The sequence below is a fragment of the Manacus vitellinus genome, unplaced genomic scaffold, assembly GCF_001715985.3.
Source record: "Manacus vitellinus isolate BGI_N305 unplaced genomic scaffold, ASM171598v3 scaffold_9_pilon, whole genome shotgun sequence".
In the NCBI taxonomy this organism is placed as follows: domain Eukaryota; kingdom Metazoa; phylum Chordata; class Aves; order Passeriformes; family Pipridae; genus Manacus; species Manacus vitellinus.
In genome coordinates this window covers 14305150-14323198 of record NW_021940917.1, presented here as the reverse complement: position 1 = coordinate 14323198, position 18049 = coordinate 14305150, and the positions used below count along the sequence as shown (strand labels likewise).

The 18049-nt window shown below is 41.1% G+C and overlaps 1 protein-coding gene across 1 annotated transcript in view; it reads right to left on the bottom strand.

Annotated features, from left to right (window-relative positions):
* The window catches only part of LOC103757657 (SH2 domain-containing adapter protein B), a 63319-nt gene that overhangs the window by 7760 nt on the left and 37510 nt on the right, over positions 1-18049 (bottom strand). Inside the window, 2 exon segments of the mRNA XM_018086080.2 lie at positions 7892-8011; positions 12320-12491. Coding sequence (XP_017941569.2) covers positions 7892-8011; positions 12320-12491 — 292 coding nt within the window.

Below are 18049 nucleotides of genomic sequence, written 5' to 3'. Positions count from 1 at the left end.
AGCGCTGTTTTGTCAGAACAGATTTTCTGCATTAATTTTGACAAAATGTCACTTGAACGAGGAAAAAGAAGCAACAGCTTTGCAGTAACATCACAAAAAAAAAATTCTAGCAATGTAGAAAACACATATTGTGTTGTTTTTCCATTCTGAAATGCTTTTCCAATTCATGATTTTAATTTATGTTACATGCTGTCACTTTGAACAAAACCTATAATGTTTCATGTCAATCTACAGCAACAAAGAAATAAATTAAAACCTCCTCTGAAAAATAAAAACTCACTTTTTTTCCCCCAGATGAAAAAAACTTCCAAAAATCCTTTACTGGAGGCATTCAGAGGATGGCCTGTCTACTGCTTTTTCTGTTTCAGCTCTGCTTTTTCAAGCACAGAATACACAGTGCCATCATTCTACATCTAGCAGACATTGCCTCCATGGTAAAGTAAACAATGTCTCTTCCCCTACAAGCAAGAGCTAGTAGTGTTCATTTGCACCCAAGATGTGAAGATCACCTTATTGAGCCCAGGCTCCATTCTCTATAACCAGCTGCTATCTACTGCTTTGAAGGTAGTGAGGATGTTTAGCTTGTTGGCACTCTGTAGAAGTGACAGAATCCTTGCTGTCTACCTACAGCCTCCTGGCTATTACCTGTCAGTACTACTTAGGCTGACAGCAGACTAGTAATACACTTTTAAATATTTTCATTGAATCGCTGATTTAGAGAGCCATCAAAAAAATCCCACTACCTCTTTACAAATTATATTGACAGGAAGAAACTTGTAGTTTTTACAATATCACAGGAGTTACTTACAAGAACATATTGTATGTTTTAAATCAACTCAAAGGTGCAAGTCTAGCATTCAACCAAAATCCAGAACTACCCAAAGTCTATGTACCCAGCTTTGGAAAACAGGACCGTTTCCTGTAGTAGTTTGGACTTTGTTTTTCCCCAGAGGCTAAGAAAAGTGGTAGACCCCAAGGGGTGGAAACCCCTGGAAGTTTTGAAGTTCTGCCCAATGGGCGCTCCTGCAAAAATGTCAACATCCCACAAGCTCACTGGAAGAGATGAGTTGTAGTTTGTGTTGTTGAGGAGAGGTGGCCATGTTGTAGAGTCATGAGGAAGGGGCTCGGAGCCCCTCAGGGCCTCTGAGGGGGGGACTGCAAAGACTTGGAACAGTGTTAGACTGGGCTAAGTGTTTGTGGTTAAGCTGGGAGATGTTTCTCTCCACCCTGGGCAGCGGAGGCAGAGCAGAAAGCAGAGACGCAGCATCCAGAGACTGGCAGAGAGCCAGGAGAGATAAGACCTGAACCGGAGGAGCAGCAGAAACAACATGCAGCACACAGAGAGAACTCCTGGAAGGAGACAGAGAGCCAAAAGAGAGCCAGCAGCTGAGAGACAGAGTTTGGGGTAAGAACTTATACCAGACTCCCCCAAAAACTCCTTTGAGACCTCCGAGAAAGGAGGAGTAGAGGGACACTTACTTGAAAGAGCTTTGGAGTACAGCAGCACCAGAGAGAGAGAGAGGAGCTGAGAAGCTCAGTCGTTCTGAGAGCTGAGCCAGGACGGTGTGGGAGGTTGACCTTGGAGCCCTCCCTTGCTGCAAGCTAGAAAGAAGCTCGCAGCCTGAGACAGCAGGGCACAGAGGCCCTGCAAGCTCGAATCTCCTGGAGATACCAGACCGTCACGAAGACCCCCTGCATCTTGTGATATGACCGTGGTGAAACGACCTTGTCTGGGGTTACAAAGCCCACAGAAGACCCCTTTGCCTGCATCAAGGGGGCCGAGGGAGCTTGGATACCTCCCTCGTGAGTGCTGGCAGAAATCCAGCTATCAGCTGCTGCATGTGGAGAGGACAGACAGATCGCTGCCTTAGAAGATGCTGCTGCTTAAGGACTGGAAGGGATCTGTCCTTCTTTCCCTCCTGGACTTTCATTTGGAGGGGAGAAGAGATCTGGTCCATTGTAAATACTATATGTCATGGTAGAGATAGTTGTGATTGTGTGTATAATGTGTTGTAGTATTTATTTGTACAGTCATTGTAATATAATCCCTTTCCCCCACTTTGAGTCTGGCGTGTTTTGTCTGGAAAAACCCATCCCACATTAGGTTGAGATGGGGTAGGGGGCTAGGACTAGGGAATTAGGATTTTTGGGGCTATCTCAAACCGTGACACTTCCACAGATCATGTTGACAAAAAAAACTTTGCTTGCTGATCCCTTTACTATTCAGGGAAACCACATGCGTGCTTATGAGTCCACAGGATCGCGATGCCACTGACACCATCCTCTCTGAATTCAGCTCTGTAATTCCAGTGGCTATGATTGTGCAGAAACTATGTGACAGAGCAGAAAGTAATGCCCACTGCTATTTTTACTCACAGTTTGCACTGGTGAGATAATCCTAACCTAAAATTCATGGCTAGGCTTCGCGAACGAAGGGCTCAACCCACATTTGCTACAGGCACACTGGTGGCTAAAGAGGCGAGATAGACAAGATCAGTTGTAAAGGCACAGCAGAAAGACTGTTTCAGTTTAAGAAAATAAACAGTAATGTAGGCATTCTAATAGGTCAATGTCTACTACAACACCTAGTTTTGAAAACTGAAGCCAGCTTGTAAGGTGGAGGCTAAATTTAAAATTTCAACAAAACATTTTAATCTCTTTAGTTACTGACATTGTTCATTACCAAGTAATCTTAGATGAGGTCTGATACACTACTTACTATGTGACTGTTTTAATGTTGATTTGCATTAGTCTCTAGTCGGCCCCGGGCTGTGTGTGCTCGGCTCGGCCCCGGGTGTGGAAAGGAGCGAGAGAGGGGGAGCTTTGCTGGTGCGGACAGTGCCATCGTGGGAGACAAGAGGGGGAGCCCAGAACACACAAAAGAGAAGGACAACTCCAAACCCAGGCAGATGGAGCTCGTTCAGCCCTGTAAGGCCATCCATCTAAGAGAAGGTCACTCTAATCAAACCTACGTCCTGAGGACCTCACTGTCACTGTCCAAGCTCTCTCGGCCCCGGCAGATGAACCTTAGGATTAAAGGGTGGGCTCAGTTCAGCACACACTGTGTCTCACCTAAAAAATCCATTGTGCAGGCTCGAAGGCCTTACCTACATTTGCAAAGCCCTGTATCAACATCTACAAATGCAGTCACACAAAGATCAAAAGACAAAGGCATATACACCTGCCTCCAAAGGTGCAGCCAAATTAACTCTAGCATGTTGGAACATCAGAACCGTGCTCAATTCTGCAGATAGTGGACGTCCTGAGCGCCAGTCTGCCCTGACTGCCCATGAACTGTCACGTCTCAACATCGACATTGCTGCTCTCAGCGAAGTTTGCCTTCACAAACAAGGCAGCCTCAGAGAACATGGTGCCGGTTACACAAAGTTCTCTATCAACCAGCACCTCAGGAAGTCCCCCATCATCCCCATATCATCATTGGCCAATCAGAACTCAAATCAGTCCAGCAGTTTAATTACCTAGGCAGCCTCATCTCCTCGGATGGTAAGATTGACGGGGAGATAGACAACAGGTTAGCAAAGGCATATAGTGCCTTCAGAAAGCTTCATAAAAGAGTTTGGCGAAATAAACACTTGAAGAAAAGTACAAAGATCAGTGTTTACAGAGCCATAGTGCTGTCTACTCTCTTATACAGTTCTGAATCATGGGGCATCTACCGCCACCACCTGCGACTCCTAGAACACTTCCATCAACTCCGTACAATCCTAAACATCCACAGGTCAGATTATGTCACTAATACATCTGTTCTAGAACAAGCAGCAGTCACAAGCATTGAGGTCATGTTGCTGAGAACACAGTTGCACTGGGCAGGGTACGTCTCAAGGATGAAGGACCAACCACTGCCTCCCTAAGATCCTGTTCTATGGATGAACCTCTCCGCATGAGAGGAGCCCCAAAGAGGAGATACAAGGACTCCCTGAAACAACATCTCAGCCTTGGCCATATTGATCAGCATAACTGGTCTACTCTGGCCTCCAACCAGGAGGTCTGGAGACACACCATCTATAACGCTGCTGATGCCTTTGAGAACGCAGCAGGATCACCCTTGGGGAGAAAAGACAAGGCAGAAAGAATTGTGCCTTGCAGAATATACCACCTAAGGAGTCTTTCTGCTGTGCCTTTTGCAGTTGGACGTGTCTATCTCATATTGGCCTTTTTAGCCACCAACGTGCTTGTAACAAATGTGGGTAGAGCCCTTCCCAAATCTTCGTTTGCGAAGCCTAGCCATGATTACGCTGTAAACTATGTAGTCTGTTCTTGAAAGTGAAGTGTCAAAGCAGAACACTGATATTTTCCACACTCATCACACACGACGTTTCCGCATTTCAGCATGCTCCGAGGGACAGCCCTCTCTGCCAATAGCGCCGCCTCAGAGGCACGGGCTGAGCGTTCCCTCCCAGGCAGCTCCGTTTTCCTTCCCATCCTCCGCCCCCGTCCCAGGGCAAGGAGGTTGTGGAGCAAGCGCTGGGCTTGTGCCAGGGCCTGTGCTCGGGCCTCTGCCCGGCAGACACAGCATCGAAAAGACAACGCAGAAAGAATCGTATCCTGCCGATACCATTCAAGGAGCATCACGCTGAAAAAGAGTGTGAATAGGGTTGGTGTGAGAACACAGCCTTGTTTCACACCATTAGTTATTAGAAAAGGCTCAGAAAGTGCGTCACCATATCTGAGTTGGCCACGCTGACCATCATGGAGTGAGATGATCATTTTAAGGAACCTGGGGGGACAACCTAAATGCTCCAAAATCTGCCACAGACCTGGTATTTGTTCTCAGACAACTGCAAGAGAAGTGCAGGGAACAGAACAAAGGTCTCTACGTAACCTTTGTTGATCTTACAAAGGCTTCTGATACTGAAAAGGTCTGTGGCCTTGCAAAGGGGAAATTGTGACTTGAAAGGATTACCTAGTAGAGCCCAGTCAGTGGTTGATCTTCAATGAGCCAGACAAACATAGTAACCCTGTCCTGAGGTCCTGTTCTATTGTTACATTAGATAGGCACCTCTGAGAGCTTGATGTGCAGTGAAGTAATAGCTTAACACCTAAAACACTTAAGAAATAGTTCTCTCTCTTCCCTTTGCACATCTAATTCCAGCTTGATAGTAAAGAACAGGTCTAAGACAAGAAAATCACAACTAGGCGTTTCAGTGGCAGCCAGAAAGCAGGATTCCTGGTCACAACAGAGTTACCAGGAGTAAAGTTCTCCAGTTTTTACCAAGCCTTGTGCAACTAGAACTAGGTGTAATAAAAGAGTGGGTGGGTGTGAATGAGTCAAACATCTACAACCCTGAAGAAATACAGAGAAGAGGAAACACAGGGAACAATGCAGCAATGCAGGGCTGACAGAGGAGGTACAAGAGAATGTACAGCTGCCCCTTGGGCCTTTGGGATCATATTGTTCTGGGAAGGTAGATCATATTCTTTCCCTCTTCTGCTATGGAGAATTTAAACAATACTGACAAGGGGGCTCAGCTCTCTCACAATCCATAGAAGGATGCTTTTAGCTTCAAACACTTGCCATCAACAATAATTATTCCGTGTTTCTGACATGAGCAACGCATGAATGTGTACATCAAAAATACCTTCTCTGATGCCTGCAGAGATAGCCAATCCACGTGCAATTAAATGTCCCTGGGTAAACTACAGTATCTCAAAATGACAGACACTGGCATGAGCAACTTAAACTACCTCAGTGGTTGCTTTATGTACAGATGCATTTTAACTTGGTAATGAAGCTGTTTTGATGTTTCATTATATTTGGAATGACAACTTCTGGAATTTGAATCAGACAAATATCTCACACAAATTCCCCATGCAAGTTAAGCCTGTCTGGCCCTCTCCAAGTCCACAGAACACAGAAAGGTTTCCTGCTATAGGAAAAGAAAGTCTACAGAGATGACTCCATTGAGCAACACTCAGTTCTATTAAAAGAAAATGAGCATGTGCTACCATCTTTTAACTTTTCAAATACAGATAATATTTGGGTAGATTCTCATTGCTGTGTTTTGGGAAACATAACCTTTTGCTACTAGAGAAACGAAACCCCAAAAACTAGAGTAAAGTGGTTTGAGTGGCTCTTTAGGTTTTTGTGTGTGTTGGACTTCATTTGTATATTGTTTTTGTTTGTTGTTTTGGTGGGGTTTTGGTGTTTGTTTTTTTTTTTTTTTTAGAAAAAGCTTGCCACATGAAGCTGCAGTACAGACTTTAAATCACTGTTACTTAATCTCAATACAAAATCAGGGTGTCACTCTTCCTTTTCCCCTGAAGCAGATATGTATGATATTTAACTGAAAAAAATGCTGATTCACACATGCTGGTGAAGGTCCCCAAGAAGCACAAACTAAGAGGGAATATTGTAGTCCTGTGCAAAGGGACTACAAAAGGATACTAAGAGCCTGAACCCAGTTGTTCAAAATAGCAAAATATAAATTTAACTGTCACCTTTTCCTCTGGAAGTTGTGCTTCGGTTGAGTAACAAAAATTACTGGGCTGATGCAAGAATTAAGTGAAATACTTTTAAAAAAGTCTATTCCAAGACTTCCATGAATTTAAGGGAAAATTTAAGCCCTACACCCAAAGCACATGCCATTAATGCTTCAATGTTGGAAAATATCTAGAGACCAACTGTGTCAGAGAATAAGCAGATCAAATGATAAAAGAGACAACACGAGCTGAACCGCACTTCTAAAGCAAGTGTATTCCAGTTCAAGGCAAATCTCTGCATTACAGAGAAATCCCAAAAATAACAGCAAAGGAATAACGATTTAGAAAACAGTCCTACAAAATATTTTTTTATTTAAGTCTTAGAAAAGAATCTTAAAACTAGTTTAAAAGATGCACTTCCTCTCAACCCAAAGTGGGGATATAATACCAATTTGAAATGTACTGTTTAGACAATCAGACCAAACCAGGTTAGAGTAGATGTGGGCCTCTGTTTCTAATGAACCTATGAATGTAAAAAAGGATCAGCTTTCGTGCTACTCATAAAACTTTTCTTGCTACCGTCAATATCACCATCATCCCAGCCATAAATTTGTGTCTTCAGGCACATGAAGAAACAGTGTAAAAGGCAAACTGGCAGAAGTAATGCTAGTTAAAAAGGTAAGTAGGCCTGTGTCTCAGACCTACTTGAAAGGGTAGGTTCCATATCAGACCCTATCCTATAAGACAGAAAGAAAGGAAGCAGTTCCCTTTAACCTGTACAGTTTATACAAAGGTCAAGGGGCTTCTTTTTCTTCTGCACAGAAAACCTTGAAAATCTTCCTCAGCTAGAAACTGAAGTGAGTTTAAGACCCTGCCCAGGCCCAAAGAGTTGAACTAAATGGTCTTTGAACATGCCTTCCAACCCAAAGTACATTCTATGACACGTTGAACACAACATCTGTAATGCACCCTGCTCAGCCTAAGGTAGGTGAGGCAAATTCAAAGCACTGCTAAAACTGGAACAATGCTCATTTCCTAATTCTGTAGATCTTTCATCCTTGATCCTGGGCTTTTTACTTTCAATAACTGTAGCAATGCTGTATGTCTCTACTCCAGTAAAGCACAAAAACCCAAAAGGAATAAAATTCCCGAATAATACAGTTCCTTATTCAGCCTAAAGCATAAGCAGCAAGAGTATCTCAAATCAGAGCCAGAAAAAAACTAATCCAAGTTTATTTAGTTAAGTGGGCACCAAACGAAGACCAACATCCCCAGACTGGAAGGTACTAATTCAAGGACTGTGACTGTACATAATGCAGGCTGACAGTCCCAAATTCTGTCCTTTGGAGCTGAACCGGTACAGCAACAAACTGGATAATCTTCTCTTCTTGCACCAGAGAAGTTATGGCTCATAAATTACATTTATTATGTTTTACTAACAAGTACTTACTTCAGTGAAAGAGAATAGTCATGCTTGCTTGTTTGACTGTTTCTTACAAGGTAGCTACACTCTTTACATAAACGTAACAGGTTTTCTGCATCTGTCCGACTGATTGCTCCATGATACCATCTAGAAAAAAGCAAAGATATTAATAACACACACAAACATTCCCACTCACAATGCTTTCAACTACCTAATTTCTTTAGGTATGAATAGTCATTAATATCACATGGATATCTTCATGATCTAACAAATTACGGATAAAGATCATTATCTGAAAGTTAACATTACAACTTGTGGAGGCCTGTAGTTCCTGTCAGCTGAAAGAAAAAAGATCAGGATGCAGCATGCATCAAGACTGGTGTACAGTTTTATGTAAGAGATTCCCATTTAGAGTAACACATTACATAATCTGTCTTGTAAACAGCAGATCCATGATACAAACATGTGCTCTATTTCATCCCAGTGGCAGATCAGTTTTTAAACTAGTATACCAGATAAAAAAAAAGAAAACAAAAGCAAACAAACAGAAAATCACACGTGGAGAATACAAACAGTTAACAGTCGAAAAGATTTTCTAAAATAAATCTTTAAGGAAGGAGAAAACCGATAAAGTGTGAAGATCTATAGCAATGACATGTTCTAAACAGAGCTGTGGCAGCTCAGAGTGCTTTATGCAAATCCCCCGTGGATCTGTGCAGCCAGTACAACCAATTCAGGGAAAAAAGGGAAATCGGCAGAGGAGATGTGTGTCCTTCATTAAACTGACCACTGCAAACAAAGAACCTCCTCAGCACATGCTGCTCTATATCAGCTTTTAAAATGTCACACTCCCCAAGAAATGCTTCAACCCTTCCCTTAAGTTTCCCAAGCAACGTTATGTGTCTGGCTCTGTACTGGGTCAACCGCACCTCTGAGGAAGATCTTTCCCTTCCTGCAATTGCCAGACACACTTTGAAACACGGTGTGACACTACCATGTCTCTCAAGGTATACATCAGAAGTGCTTTCTGTCTGTTCTTACCAGGAACTGTTGCTGGTTTTGTGTAAAAAAATGTCTTCCATTTGTTCTGCTGAATTAACTCTAAGGCAGATGCTCCAGCTACAAGGTAAGTGAATAAAGACCCTTTGACAGAAGTCATGCTCTTAACTACCTTGTGCTGGTGTCAGCTTCATTGTCAAAGCTGATGAATGAGTTAAAAAAAGAGTTTGGGCTCAAATTAAAAATTCATTGTATGCTTGGTTACAACCAAAGTCTGCACCAGAGAGAACTAAAAGGAGGTTATACTATTGTATATTCACAACAAACTATTAAGGGAGGCCCTGAGCGCTTCACCACTTCATAAAAATAGAGACACAGATAGAAATGTTTTCAGGTAATGTTCTCCTTATTTCCCTTCAGATATTTACCGCTGAAAGGTATTTGTCAACAAGCACTTTAAAGACTAGATTGTCTTCTGAGTGCGAGGGAATAATATTAACACAAGTGTGATTCAGAAAGTGGATTTGGGAATATTTAAAAGCTATTCCTATTAGCTAGAAATATATTAGGGCCAAACAGAAATATTTTTTATATTTTTATATTTATATCCCCCTTGCCAAAATCAGGGAGATATCCCAGACTCTGATATTCAGAGGGAAGTATTTCTTATATTCTTCAGATCTGGTGTTCCCCAGCTGTCAGAGAGGTTCATGGAAGAAAAATACAAGGTTGGTTTGAGAAAGAAAAACCTTCTTTTAAGATCTGGAAGTAAAAGAGCAAAAAATGAAGACAACTGTTGATGAGAGAACATTTGACTCATATCTGTTCAGATGGGATGCATGGAAGCTGTTTTGGCTACAGTGAGAGTAAACAGCAGTATCCAGTAATTGCTTGTGAGTCATATACCCATGTAAATGGGACACTCAGATTGCTCCTGTTCCTGCTAGCTAGTGAGATAAGCATAGTGCTGTACTCAGCTTTAAATTCCTGAGTAATTTGCTGTTTCAGTTGTATTGGGTCTGTTTGCCCTGGGTGTGCTTTTTTTTGAATGTCAACATGTAGGTATTTGTGCAGAAAAGGTCTGCATCAAAGGTCAGTGATGTGATCTTAAAAAAGTGAAATGACAGCTTGTGAGAGACATCAATGCAAACACACAGGACAACCTGCATGTCTCCTAAGATAGCCTGAAAAACATAGGCACACAATGCAAATTAAAGCAGAATTCAAAAATAATCACACACTTTGACATTTATTCAAGACCTCCTCCCAAGACTGTAAGTACCCTGATTATGGTTTACATAACATTCTTCCTGATGTCCCTTACTTTGTCAATGATCAAATTTCAGCCACCTAGGGGCCACAGTTCCACTGAAGACAGGACAGTAGCATCAATTAATACAAGTAAGTATAATCAGTTATTACAGTTCATATAATGTACAACGCTACTCTGCTTCTGAGTTGGTCAGAACAAAACAGGAAACCACCAGATCTTGATTATAAGGCTGGGAGGGATTCACTTTCAATAAGACAATGGAAACAGCAGAACACACTTTCTTCTTTGTACTGTTATTGAGGAAATAGAACAAATTAATTTGATTCCCCTGGGTCCATGAACTATGAACTAAGTTCATAGTTTCCAATTCCTTAATCACAAGTAACTAAAAATATTTTCTTGATATCCTAACACACCTTGGTATTTCTGCCTGTTTGGGGAATTTCCTAACCTAGCTATCCATTTACTAACTTTTGTGCTTCCTTTCCTCTAGATTGTGTACTCCTTTCTACAGAAACAAACCCCGTTTTTGTAGAGAAAGATGGAAGGGTTTGGCAAGTGCTGTGGAGATGTCTCACAGCACTAAAACTTGAGCAACTTGAATTATTATGAATAATCTATGGTACAATAAATCTAAATTCTTCCACTTTCTGACACATTATAGTTAACTGTGCATTCATTTCAGGTTTGATCCTGCATTCTGAGGAATCAAAAATAACCTCATGTCACTGACATTTGAATAATTAAAGGAAGAAAAACTAGCTCTGCAGTTTTTCAGTGGTTAATATCAATTGCAGTTACATGTAGCTGCAACTATACTGAAAAAGAAAACTACACAACAATGTATTTATGAGTCAAAAATTAGTTAACAGATACTCAACCTCCTGCAGTATTATAAATGTATTTGGGGGGCGAGTATGGTGAGCTGGAACTACCAGTCAAATTTATAGCCTTTTAATCATTTATTTATCTAACAGTATTTTGCAATAACGGTTGCTACTTCCTCTGTTGGAGATAAGCACACAACCTGTCAATGAGCAGATGGTTCAAAGGCTGAGGTTGATTAGATGGAACATGACACCAGGCAGATGATATTACTCTCTGTTTCAAGCTTAAGCTTCCAAATACTGCCTGTAAAAATAGAATGTCAAAGGAAAAGGAATTCTGGAACTACCTGCTCTCAGACACAATGAGAGGATTCTCTCCTACTGAGGATTTGAAGTGCAAAAGGATCGTTAAACCTCTTAATACCACCAGCATTCAGGAACAAAGTATTCTCACAAAGCACACATTCACATACATGCAAAATTCTGCCCTCCCTCCCCTGTACAGTTAAATTCTGCATCTAAAATAGAATGATAGTTTCTGGAGTGGGCCTGCCTTCAGGGATTCAAGACACAGCTTCCTTCTTTACTTCATGAATCCGCTGGTTTTTTAGTGCCCACAAGTATCAGTCTAACCTGTGTAAATTGCCCCACATGAAGATTTTTCTTTGTGTAACAGGATTTCTGGCCCCTTCTAAGAGGCAGCACCTTTGGTATGACAGAGGATGGGGGATCATTCCATCACACAAGCCACTCTGTCCAAATCATTCAAGGAAGGGTAACAATGAGGCAGCACGAGGGCCACTTTTGTGGATACAGACATTCACTCCACAGAATTCTCTGAGAACCTGATTCTGGAGCTGATAAAACTGCCTCTGAACACTGCTCTCAAGTTTGACACCACCAAAGCAGAAATAAGTCTTTTTTCCAAAAGCTTTTTAAGTGGTCTTATCATTCTCTCCCTGAAAAGAGTATCACAGCCAGATGCAAGGCATGTCTGATACATTAGAAACATGTTACGAAGCCACAAAAATATGAAATTAAGGCAGTTTTAAGGCAGGCTTTGTACTAGGTGATATACAATTTTTTTTCACAAATGCAATATAACCAACATGGTTGAAAGTGAAATACCTGCATATACTTGATAGATAAAATTCACTGTTCCCAACAGGAGTTTCCCATTTAAGATTATTCTGCCCCCCACAAAAGTTACTTACACTCGGCAGGATTAATAAAGAGTAGTTTTTTTGTAAGCACAAGGGATACTGAGGAGGGCAGCTGGACAGCAGCATCTGGGCACTTTCTGCTCCTGTAAGTGGGGAGGCAAAGAGCTAGAGAGCAATTACTGTGCTTACTTACATCTGCTTTTCCAGTTGAATAGCTGGATCTATTCTCTCTCCCAGGATCCCACAAAATTCTGGACTGCCATGTTTGATGGGTTTAAAGCCTCCTCCAGGTGCTCTTAATTGCCTGTGCTGGTCATTTGAGGGAGAAGGAGATGCTTGCCGTTTCCCACTTCCATTAAACTGGGCTGCAAGATACACAATAGTTACCTCTCCAGGTAAGGTTAAGAAGGACCAAAAGAGTTGTAGCACTTAGAGAGGTTTCACACCCCACGGAGAACAAACATACACCCACTAGCATTATGATGTTTTGCTTTATCTACAGAGTTATATGTATCGTGTAAAGGTGTTTCTTACTATGCAAAGTAGTCCTAAAACTCTCTTTCTTTTCCAGTAACAAAAGCCACACTCTTCTAAACCTTGTTATAATAACTAGTACTTATCTTAACATTTGTTACTTTCATCCCCCAGAGATGATGCTCTTAAATAATTAACAGTAACAAGCTTTTAGTCACGTACAAGTGAGAACATCAAGAAATCCTCAGTTTAATGTGGTATCATCCTAACAGTGATCTGGGTGCAAATCCAGGCAGCTAACACCCATCACAAATACTGTCAAGCAGCAAAGAATTAACAGTGGCACTTATACAACACTGGCACAGAGCTTTTGTCTTTAAATACTAGGAAACAAAGAGGTGAAAACAGAAAACAGCATTTGCTAGTTTCTCTCACTAACTATAGTATTTCAAGAAAACCAATGACTTACTTTGCAAAGCTATAATTTATTAGAGCACTGCACCATCCCTAGCAAAGCACATAATGATGTCAGCGTCCTCATTCTACACTTACAGATTGCACGTATCTGTAATTTAAAAATAATTAAAGAAGAGAATGTTGACAGAAAGAGCGAAAGAAGCTACCCACACCATATTCCTGACTCTCACTGCCTTCTGTGGTTTGCTGCTTCATCAAAAATTAACATTCCCACCCTGCAGATGACTTTATTTCAAGGTCATCTACTGGGCACCAGGCAGAAAAGGTTTCACTGTATCAGGAAGTCAACATCACAATGTGCACCAGCACAAACAGCTCAAGCAGCTCCTCTGTGAACTTCAACAGCAGCATGAGAAAAAATGTTGCAAGGTAAACTGAAGGGGCCCCCTACGAAGTTATAGGTATTATGCCTTTAGAACTAAACTTACTATAACACACAGCCAATTAGGCATGTGGCTGGTAGTACTTAGTGTTTTAAAGCAATCTAAACAGCAGGAAGACAGCTATAATGTTAAAGTTCAAAAAAGATAATGCGTAGAGACATGATGGACATGGAAAATGTTTTGGAGCTTTTTCATAATATATATATATATGCTATCTTCATGGGACTTGTGACAATTCCAAATTTCTCCTCTATTCAGACAAAGCAGGCACAAATTTTTGCCAAAACTGGGCAAATGTATTCAATCTCATTCTTAAGTATGCATGGCAGTAATATGCTGGTTCTTTCTTAAAATATAAACTCAGATTTAACCTCATTATTGGGTAATGAAAGCTAATTAGCATAAGAAGAACAAACATTGCATGTGCATACTTGCCCATAACATGTATGAACAGTACCATTATTTCAACTGTAAGAAAAACAGTGTAATCAGGAGATTCTCTGAAAACCAGTGAACTTAATGTCAGCTTCTGACCAAGGAGCATCTTTCAGACACTAAAAAATTCAGTTCACAAAACAAACATGAAACCCAGCTCTGATTGTAAACAGCAATATCTTTACATCACAGAATCATAGAACGGCTTGGACTGGATATGACATCAAAGATTATCTAGTTCCAATCCCAGAATGGAAGGAGGGTGTCACCACAGGCAGTGATTCCACCCACTAGACCGGGTTGCTCAGAACCCCATCCAACCTGGCCTTGAACACTTCTGGGGATGAGGCATCCACAACTTCTCTGGGCAATCTGTTCCAGTGCCTCACCATCCACCTCAGTAAAGAATTTCTTCCTAGCATCTAACCTAAATCTCTCCTCTTCTAGTTTGAAACCATTCCCCCTTGTTCTATATTTATCTGCCTGTCACTAAAAAGTCACTAATATGATGGTTTAAAGGTAGGATCTATTCTCCAAAACCAGCAAAAAGTTAAATTTCAGATGTTTTTTAATATTTTGGAGGTTTTTTTCTGCCTGAAAAGCTCAGACATGTCTCTGGACTCCTGCCTTTTTTTTTTCCTTTTTGGTGTTTTTTTTTTTGTGTTTTTGTTTTTGGGGTTTTTTTGTGTGGTTGTTGTTGTTGTTGTTTGGGGGGTTTTTTTTGGTTGGTTAGTTTGGGTTTTTTTGGGGGGTTTGCTTTTTTGTTTGTTTGTTTTGTTGTTGTGAATTAATTTGTCAGGAAGAAGCAGCCTTGAAGGGATAACCAAGCAGATTAAACCAACAAGTGAGATACAATCTTGTTATCAGGTCTGAGTTTTGGCTGCTATAAATCCCCTCTTAAAACCTACTGTATACACAATGAAGGTTCAGAAGCCTAATTCCATAGAACTGGCAGTGTAGTTCTTTATTGCTACAGTAATTCTGTTTATCACAGCCATTTCAGTTACAGAATACCTGCACACCTGACACTTCCCCATTCTCTGTGTGGCCTCTCTTCCACTGCCCTGTATCTGGTGCCATACCCCAGGGGTGGTGGCATGCCAGAACTCCCCCGTGCTTTAGTAGCCAGCAGAGGAGACCCAAGTCTGGCATCTACAGATTCCCCTTCAAGAAGCAGTCCATGATCAGTGCTGGAAACTACTACCAAATGGCCCTCTTCATAGCATAGGCCCATATATTTTTTAAGGCAGACGGGCTTTACAGACTTCACATGCATTTTGTTTATCCAGAGGTTTGCTATTCCCCTCCCGGCAGTCCAAGAAGTCAGGTTTCTCATAAACTCAAATGGAAGCCAGTGTCAGCCTGATATGCCTGAATGGGCTCTTCAGTGCCCATGTTATCTTCCATCTAGCCATCGGGGTCTCCCTGGTGTTAGTCATCCCCTTTTCTAGCCAGACTTGTGTACCTGAAAGCTACTTTATTCCTGTTACTTTGCCAACCTCAACTCTTCTGGGCAAACCAGTCTGCCCAGCTCAGCAGGAGTTCTATCAAGACCTGCCCTCTTCCCAGAAGAGCCAAACACACATCTAGCTTCAGCTGTACAGCTTCCAGTAAAACAAAATTAAATTTGTTTTTGAAGGAACTCAAGCTGCAGACAGTCAAAATGCCACATTCCAGCTCTGCTACACAGAGATGCATCTTTCAGCACTTCAGAAGTCCCTGGGCTACACATAGCTTGCTTCATCTACAGTGTCAGCATGACATCAGCTCCATGCTTAGGAGTCAGATATACTCTCCTCAAGCTGAGCATATTTCATAGCCTGTGCACACTTACATTCTACTTTTTCAACTACAGGTTGGAGATAAATAGGTTTTAGCTGTACTTCAGCAATAAATCCTGAAATCACGGCAGAGGAACAAATGTTTTCCTTAAAAGACTTGCATGAGTAATTAACTTCATGATAAGTCCAGTGTTGCTTGCCACTTTGGTTTGTTTCTGAGATCACCTAACAAATCAAAAACATGTGCTGCACAAATCTGTCTGCACTTCACATCACAAATATCTGTTGTTCCCTTCAGATGAACTTCTCAAAATAGAAAATTTTTAGCAGAGGGTACCTTCAGGACCTCCACAACTCCAAGTAGTCAGGGGATGGTAGTTGTGAGCCTGTAAAGTGGGACTTGCCCACTATCAGAATTTATAAAACCACTTAGACCAACATTGTGCTTTTCAGAGAAATCCACCTCAGCTAAGAACTAAAAAGAACCCCACCTGGTCTAGGTACATCAGGTAGCTACATTATAGAACCACAGAATAAATCAGAAGAGTACTTCATATATCTCAGCAGTGGGTCAATACTTCTCCATTGCAAACTTTCCACTGTTTCAAGTTGGACCTCCTCTTTCCTTATTTTAGACATCTATAACTCCTAGGACTTAAACGTAGAGACACCAGATGAAACAGCAGCTTGAAACTATGGTTGCAGTCAATCCCTACACACTCCTTTGTAACAAATAACCAGGTACCTAAGATAAACTACGTTATAATGAATGGCAGATGCAATCAAAGAAATCTATTTAATCTCAAAAGTTGTTTACTCTTCTTATTTTAAATAAAAATGCTACATGCTGAACCAATAAGGAATCCAACCATATTTTAGTCTATTACTTTTAGTCTATTACTTTTGTAAAGCAGTGTTTTGTTCTATGTGCTCTCATAAGAGTTAACTACATAATGCTTAGAAGAATATTTACACATAGACTGGTCATAAAATCTCATATTGGACTGACCTTGTTAATTTACAGTTACATGTACACAAACTAAAAAGCAAATATCAAGAAAAGAATTCACAAAATTAAGATTCTTTTTTTCAAAACAACTAAAAAAACCCCTATTTAAGAATTTACCTGTTAAAGACCAAAAAAGTGGGCATGAAGGGGAGTACAGAGCTTAAGTTCTGAATGAACTAAAAATTATCCATTTCATATAATATGAACAACACATGAAAAATAACGTCTAAGATTTACATACACACACAGAAGACTCTTTAAGACAATAATTTTTAAAACTAATAATCCCATTTCTGTGTCTGCTGTATTACTAATTGAAAAATCTGTGAAGCGTGATCTTACTGGAGACAGACATGTACTGGTCCCACAGTTTGTATCTCAGTGTTTTTAAGGTATGAAGTTGCTGGTTTTTGAAAGGAAAATTACTTCTAGGTAGCACACAATCACTGTTCTTGTGTGGGAAGCTCAGAGCCACTCGCTCACCTGTCAGGATACGAGGCTGCATATATGCTCTAGGCAAAGACAGTACTGCTGTCACCACAGGGACACACAAAAAGGCACAGAAATGTCTACTGAATGCCATAGTATGAACCCAAAGCACAGGGCTTCACACACACGACAGACATCTGCAAGACAGCCATTATGGCACTGGAAACCTAGTGATACCCATCTCTGTTGATTAGCCTATCTTGATATACACCAGATATCCCAAATTACAGCCAGGATCTCACAGCCAGGAAGTCTCCCAGCACAAGCCTTGCAAGCGTTTTAATCGGTCCAGCAAATGGGATGAGTCAGCTCAGACAAGCCTAAACCAAAGCCTGTTTCCACCAGCCAGACCTCAGGAGCAGAACTGCAAGCCACATGAGCAGGTTAGACTATTGTGTTGGAGTTCATGCTCTTTAGAGAAAGAGACTTCTTTACCTGTAAAGCATCCAGCAAAATTGGATGCTGCTTTAGATCCAGGTTCAAAAGATCTATTAGCATATGCTTAATGAGAAAGTCACTGAGCCTGTAGCTCCACAAGATTATTATCAGCTCACATGCCAGAGCAGACCATGTTGCTAGGAAGCACAAATCAGTTTTCTTTGACCTCTTCTGTTCCATAGGAGCCCAACAAGAGGAAAGGGGATGTTAAGCAAGAGGTTTCTTTTTAAGTATTTTGTTCAGGTTCATCTGTGTGTCTCTTGTTCCCATGCACATTTCACAGGATGGATAATGCAGACATCAGTTGGCTTGGAAACAAACACAAATCAACCACAATCTAAAAATGTAAGAAGAAATGAGGAAGAGAGGTAGAATCACTCTCACAACAACAGGCCATTGCTCTACCCTGTTGTGTTAGAAGAGAAACATATTTCTGC